The sequence below is a fragment of the Geospiza fortis genome, unplaced genomic scaffold, assembly GCF_000277835.1.
Source record: "Geospiza fortis unplaced genomic scaffold, GeoFor_1.0 scaffold190, whole genome shotgun sequence".
Taxonomy (NCBI): Eukaryota; Metazoa; Chordata; class Aves; order Passeriformes; family Thraupidae; genus Geospiza; species Geospiza fortis.
This window is the reverse complement of record NW_005054328.1, coordinates 6,684,459-6,691,300: the sequence shown is the minus strand read 5'-3', so window position 1 is coordinate 6,691,300 and position 6,842 is coordinate 6,684,459. Positions and strand designations below refer to the sequence as shown.

Genomic DNA, 6,842 nt, shown 5'->3' with positions numbered 1-6,842 from the left:
TGTATTAACTGCATTTTACATACTATATAGTGAGGTAAGGAAGACTTGCAGATCACACACAAAACAAACCACGTGTACTGGCAAAGGCAAAACCTGGCTGGCCCTCCAGACACTATGGTTCACTTTCTGGGTGAATGAACAGCCTACTGAGGGACCTCAAGCCAGCTAGTTCCCTTCTAGCATGCCTGTATTCCCAGCTGTAAAACATACAGTAGGCTTCTAACATACAGTAATGTACATACTTTATCTGGCTACTTCTAAAAAAAGTGAAAACCTGAGAGCAGTAAGCACTTGTGCAGCATTTTGTAACACTTGAAGCAGCGCTAAGCATTAAGAATGCTGCACCAAGGTGCAATTTCTAGTAATGAACAGTAGGTACTGAGCAGTCAGATAAAAAGTCAGTTACAATATCTGCCATGTCACATGGTCATTCTTCAGATGGTCCCAGTCAAGGAGTAGAAGCAAATTGAGTTTCATCTAGCCATTAAAATTCCTTAAATTTGCAGTAACATCAACTACCCCAGGAGATAATTTTTTCTTGCAGTATCTTTCCTTCCAACATTAAATAATGATGACATCTACGCTGCTACTCTCATCTCTTAATTGATGTTGTTTTTCAGAGTATTTTTTTCTCCCTGTCTCGTCATTTTTTTCCCTTTTCACTCCTAGTACACAGGAGAAGGGGTACAAAAAAATTATCCCTTTTTTATTACTTGCATACAAAGAATGTCTAAAATTTGGACAAGGTCCATCAATTTACGGGTTCATTAATTCTTACAATGACTTATTGCTATTCTAAATAACATGATAACATACAATTTGTGAATATCCTGATGCTAGGAATGAAACTTACAAAAGCTCCATGCTACATACACACAGAAGCAAATTACAGATCTCAAATTACATATCATTTTAAGTGAGGCCACACCTTATTCTTTGTTTTGCAGCTATGTCACTAGGCAGTGAAGGACACAAGAATCAGGTGATGAGAGAAACTAGAGGAAAGCCTGACTCTCGATATTAAGCCCTTTATTAAATGTAGCTCTAGGTCTTGTTTCAGGAAATGAAACACAAAGTAAATTTTATTTTGATGGCCATTGCCATCACCACTTATAAGGACATTGGCAAATTATAGGGTTCAAAGGCCTACTTGATGAAAACACACTGCTTCATTAAAGGAGCAAATGGCATCTTTAAAACAAACAGCAATCTCCTCAAAACCTTTTGCTTTATGACCTTAAGAATGGCACAATGGCCATGATGATTACACCACTTCTTGAAATACATACAGCCACTTACTGAACTACAATAAAAGAGTCAGCAAAGTCTGACTGTATAAATGTGAGAAAAGTCCTGGATTCCCAAACACTTCCTCTTCCAGGCACAATTTAGGGAAATCACACCAGTTTACTCACCACTGGCAGCCTACACTGTAAGTGCACGTAACCAGCCTAGTTCTCAAACTGAAGACAAGTGTTTATGAACCACTCAGACTGAGTGGTGCATCTGCCACACACTTGTATTAATGTCATTAGGCTAATGTTAAATAAAAGTACCAATGCAGCATTCCAAGTGAGTCAGGGCTTTGCGAAATCTAAATCTGTTTTCTGGGAGTTGAACAAATGAGATTTTATTACCTCATGGGAAAAAAGTTCAAGAGGAATGCTGACTTCAACACAGGGGAAGACTCTGCTAGGACATGTTGGTTGTGCAGATTAATTCCTCAGGAAACTTTTTCAAATTTGGCTGAATTGTTGACCTTCCCGCCTTGGTTCTGATAACATTCTACTACACTTTCAGAGCAATCCAGAAAGTTCACAACCTCAAAATTGCTGATAACATTCTGTTGCTCAACTTCAGCACTTAGGTCCTTTTATTGGATAATGTATTTCTCTTTAATTGATGGATATGCCCTTCATCTATCTTTTCTAGTGAAACAGCAACTAAATATTTATTTCTCGTTATCAAAAATATTTAACACTGTAGTTCCTGTTCAACAAAGTAGCATCAGTTTTTCACAGTAGATGTTCACATTTTACAATTTTACTTCTTACTTACATCATAGCCTCTTTCAGGTAAGAACCAGCCTACTCCTAACAGAAAACCATCTTAGAAATTTCAACAGAAAATAAAATCTCCTTAAAAAGCTCAGTCAAGCATATAATATGAAAAAAAAATATTTAAAGAACACATTGTAAAATCAAAATTCAAAGAGCACAAGAAGTTGTAGAAGAAAATAAGGAATTTGTTTAACTGCATAATGGAAGCATCAAGACTTTGCTTCCAGAACCTGAAGGGAACCCACAAGAAAGATGAAGACTTTTTACAAGAGCATATAGGGACAGGAAAAAAGGGGAATGGCTTCAAACTGAAAGAGAATAGGTTTAGATTAGATATTAAGATGAAATTCTTTGCTATAAAGGTTGTGAGGCACTGGAACAGATTATCCAGGGAAAGGTGGGGATGCCCCATCCCTGGAGGTGCTCCAGGCCAGGTTGGATGAGGCCTTGAGCAGCCTGGTCTAGAGGAGCATCCCTGCCCATGGCAAGGGGGTTGGACCTGCGTGATCTTTAAGGCTCCTTCTAACCCAAGCCGTTCTATGATTCTATGACTCTGTGTAGAAAATAAAGGCAAACTTATTTCCAAAATTACAATGAAACATAATCTATAATCTTCAGGCTTTATATAATCTATACAGCTTTGCACTTGATTTCAAAACTGTCTAAATAAGAAAAAAATCCTTAAGTGCGACAGTTATCAAATGTTTTATAATGCAAAAACTTAAAAAATAATCTGAAAATAATTAAAATATGGTTTAAAATTACATGTCTTGGATAAAATATTAATCAGATGGAATTAAATTAAATTGACAGTCTCATATGCAGATGGCTTAAGTATTCAGCAGAATTCAGCAAAATCTGTGAAGAGATCCTGGTGTAATAGAGTTCAAATGCGCACAGGATTTCTAGCTCCTGTTGCATTAGGAGGCAGAAACATTTCAGCCTGAGAGCACCAAGCCAGCCATTATTAACGAAGCTGTCTAATGGGCTGAGCCTTAGCCATGCATGAGAACCCAACAGATACCTCTGTCCTCCATGAGAGCTACATTTCAGGACCATCAACGCATTAACATTTAACTGTTTGAAAGTAAGGTGGTAGTTAATTCTCAGTAGATGCCCCTGCAGTTCTGCACAGCATAGCACTAGACTTTCAAGCAGAAAGAATTTCCATTATCTGAGGAGCTAATATTCAGTTTCCTTAATGACCTCAGAAGATTTAATAAGGTATTTATTTAATTCCTGTACTGCAAACACATGACTAGCTGATAACACATCCACTGATTTTGTTAATTTTCTTCCTTAAAGGCTGGTCACTCTGTAAGTGTCACTCCGTAATTTCATATTACACTGCAAACAAGCCCTCCAAATATGACACTAATATTTTGCTGGCTCTGAACTCGAAATTTAAGAGTACGTTCATGTAATACAATGGCTCATCTTCAGGAAACTGGGATAAGGAATCTGTCAAAGTGAAGGAAATCTTAAGAGTGAAAATCCCTATAAGATGATATTGTAAAAACATAAAGGAAAAAAACCAGGAAAGTGACAAGTAAGGTGCAGAATAAGGTCCTAAATGATGACTACGTTCTTATTTTCAGCTGGTCATGTTGAAGTGCAGGTTGCCCTTAGGCCTAATATACAAACCTGTCCATTGTGCAGGAAGGGGCTCAGCCCAAAGATCTCAGAAAGACAGAAATATGAAGTGCTCCAACACTTCTGCGGGCTCATTGACACAGACGTGTGCTAAATAAGCTTCGTTTTTTTTGCTACTATTTAGAAACACCAGATTGTTATCTTACCCTTTAGGGTCCAACAAGTTATGGGAAGTTTTAAGTTCCCAACACTTCAGAAGTCTCACCTACCAGCTCTCAAAGAATTGACTGAGGAGCTGAGAACTACTGGCAATTAACATTTAATAAATTGTTTAACCCTAAGGGATGTGTTGGCAAATCAGGGCAGGAACAAAGAGGTATGCGACTTCGATAAATTTTATCCAGGATCAGAGCTAGCATTCACTCTGTAAGCTCCAAAAGGTAAGGAAGGGGCTGTTGGCAATGAGATAATAATCAGGGGGATAGAGGACACATCCTTCTAAACAATGCCAACCCACTGGCTGATAGAAACGCCCTCTCGTCAAGCTAGTTAGCAAGATTCACGGCGACCAGACAAAATTAACCATTGCCTAAAGCTATGGGTAAGACATTTTGTTTTGCACTTGGGTGACACACAGGCAAAAAGGGGAAAAAAAAGAGAAAAGCACAACGGCAGATCAATACAGCATTTTCCAAATATAGCTAACTCAGACTTACAGTCTCCTTCAGTCATCCTCGGCAAGATTCCAGTAGCATTTTTCTTTGCCCTAATACTGTTTATCTAAAAAAAAATCCCACAAACAGAAAACCAGGAGGGGTTTTGTTCATTTTTAGAAGATGGGGGACACTAAATTAGAGAGTATTTAGATTAGGCAGGAAACTGGGTTGTTGAAGCCACACACTGACCTCGAGTACACCCATACCGGTCTCCTTTGCAAGACAGTGAACCTCTAATTCTTTGGGGTAAACCAAAAATTTTGTATCAACCCTTAGTTTAGAGCATCGATAGCTAAATAGCCTAATTCTACAATTACATAACCAACATCTACAAGCAAGCCAAAAACCCCTTAGTTTTTGAGTTTTTGACCAAGCTTATGTCAGGGCTGTACTAATGAATCCTGCCAACTGCCCCGTGTGGAATGCAGCAATGCTCTGGACCAAAGCTGCAGCACAAACACACATAATGCAGCTCAGTCTGTGTCTCTGAAGATGCAACTCACACTAGGGAGCCACCTCAGCCCGATACAAGCAGCCCTTTTCTTCCTACGTACCTCTCCTAGCTCTCCTAGGACACCAGAGCACAGAGAGTGTATCTTTTCTGGTGGATCCAAACTTAAAAACGCTTTTCTATCTTAGGTAGATTTCACAAACTTCCTAGTATTAATCTTATTTAAACACTAGATTAGGAAAATAATTGCTCATCTGTAACCTCCTCATCATGCCTATCAGACCAATCCACAGTCCAATTGCTTAAGAATTTTAAGTCAGGGGGATGTATTTTCCAGCATAGCTACAAGCAAGAGACAAATCTGGTGAAAAACACGAAATTCGACTTGCTCCATTCATTTTGTGCCACTGCTTACTTTCAGTGTTGACTCGTTTAATAGCCACATACCATGAAAACGTTTAAGGAGTATTACTGCATGAATTTCAATGTCTAAGTGCCCAACTTGCTTGAACTCTCAGTTTTCAACAAACAAACCAATCCTAGAATGATTTGTCACAAAGGTGGCTTTTTTTTTTAAACATAAGGAATTCTTGGTGCATTATTGATCTCCTAATTTTCCCTGAGATAATTAAAAGACAAAGTATTCCTACACATGCACTAGAAGGCTATCAAGTGACTTAAATTCACATACTTGAATTAACAGACACACACTCAAAGAAAAACAGAGACACGTATAAGGGGAGGCCAAATTGTTTTATTTAATTTTTTTAGTGACCAATTGAATTTTTGGCAGAAAGCTCTGCTCTTTCCTTTTTTTTTTTCCTTGGCTTTTGTTTTTAAACTTTTTTTAAAGAAATCAGCAGTGCTTAAATTGGTGGGTTGGAATTTTAGTCAAACTCCAGTTAATTTTAAAAACAAACAGATGAACAGGAATTCCAGATAGTTTCCAGAGCAGAGGGCAAAGCTTCACATTTGTATGAAAATTCCATATTTATACTTGATTGGGAGACAGAATGTAAAACTATTGTCAGTAGTGCACGAATAGAACATTCACATTTGATCTGGAACCTTAATCAGAAAGCTGTACTCTCCTTCCAAAATTTTCATTACCTTGTGCAAAGCAAGTCAAGTCTTCATGTGTCAAGCACACACGTAAAATTGTCCATATTTTATATACAAGACATCTACCAATCAGGCAGTGCAAAATACATCCTTTCATAACAAAACTAAAATGTACCTCTCAAAGTATGAACAAGAATATACACATAATACAAGATGTACACTATTTACACAACCATAAAAAATATAATACAAGGAATTTTTTTGAATGCGATTATAAGACTTGACAGTCTTTTGCAATTTTTGTTGCAACAAGGCATGTTTAAGTTTCCTGGATGGAGTTTTCTTTGCCAATTACTCAAGAGATCTTGGAAACTACACTTGAACTTTTAGGAGAGTTTTCAAATGGACTGCCATCAACTCCCTGTTTTGGTCAGACAGTTCAGCTGTGCCACCCACCCAGTGGCTGGGAGGCTTTGGAAGGACACTGGGAGATGGTGGGTCACTGAACTTTGCCCCAGCGTAATTTTCTTTTTGGCTCACTTCATTTAGGGCGATAGGTTTCTTGGACTTGGCATTTCTGAAGTTTTCTGTGTTTTTAAGTGGCTTTTTCTCCTGCTTCTGAACTATTTCTGGCGACACAGAATCCTGCCAAAAGTTCTCTATCTTTTTCGCCGAAGCGATCTTCGTCACTGGCGTGTTACACTTACTCTTCTGCCTGTTAATCTTTGGTTGTTCACACAGGTGTAAGCTGTGAACGGGCTGGCCGTAGGGAACGGCCGCCTTCTCTGTCTTTCCCATCTTGTTTTTTAAGAACTGCGGAGACAAAGAACAATCAAGTCAACTACGACCTCCGCGCTCCCTCACCGCCTCCAACACTTACTGAAGCGCCGGGAGCCACCTCGGCAGGGGGAGGGGTACCGAGAATCCTTCTCCCCGCTACTTCTCGCTTACCCGCAGCTC

At 38.8% G+C, this 6,842-nt stretch overlaps 1 protein-coding gene across 1 annotated transcript; it reads right to left on the bottom strand.

Moving 5' to 3' along the window:
- Positions 1-5,554: 5,554 nt before the first annotated feature.
- PNRC1 (proline rich nuclear receptor coactivator 1) lies at positions 5,555-6,787 on the bottom strand. Its single transcript, XM_014307073.2, has 2 exons — positions 6,763-6,787; positions 5,555-6,695 (listed from the first exon to the last, which is right to left on the bottom strand). The coding sequence occupies exon 2, from the start codon at positions 6,678-6,680 to the stop codon at positions 6,255-6,257; it is 426 nt and encodes a 141-aa protein (XP_014162548.1). The 5' UTR covers positions 6,681-6,695; positions 6,763-6,787; the 3' UTR covers positions 5,555-6,254.
- Between the last annotated feature and the right edge of the window lie 55 nt (positions 6,788-6,842).

What these genes read in the sequence shown, in the direction of transcription:
- PNRC1 (XM_014307073.2), bottom strand. Translation starts at nt 6,680, where the DNA reads ATGGGAAAGACAGAGAAGGCGGCCGTTCCCTACGGCCAGCCCGTTCAC.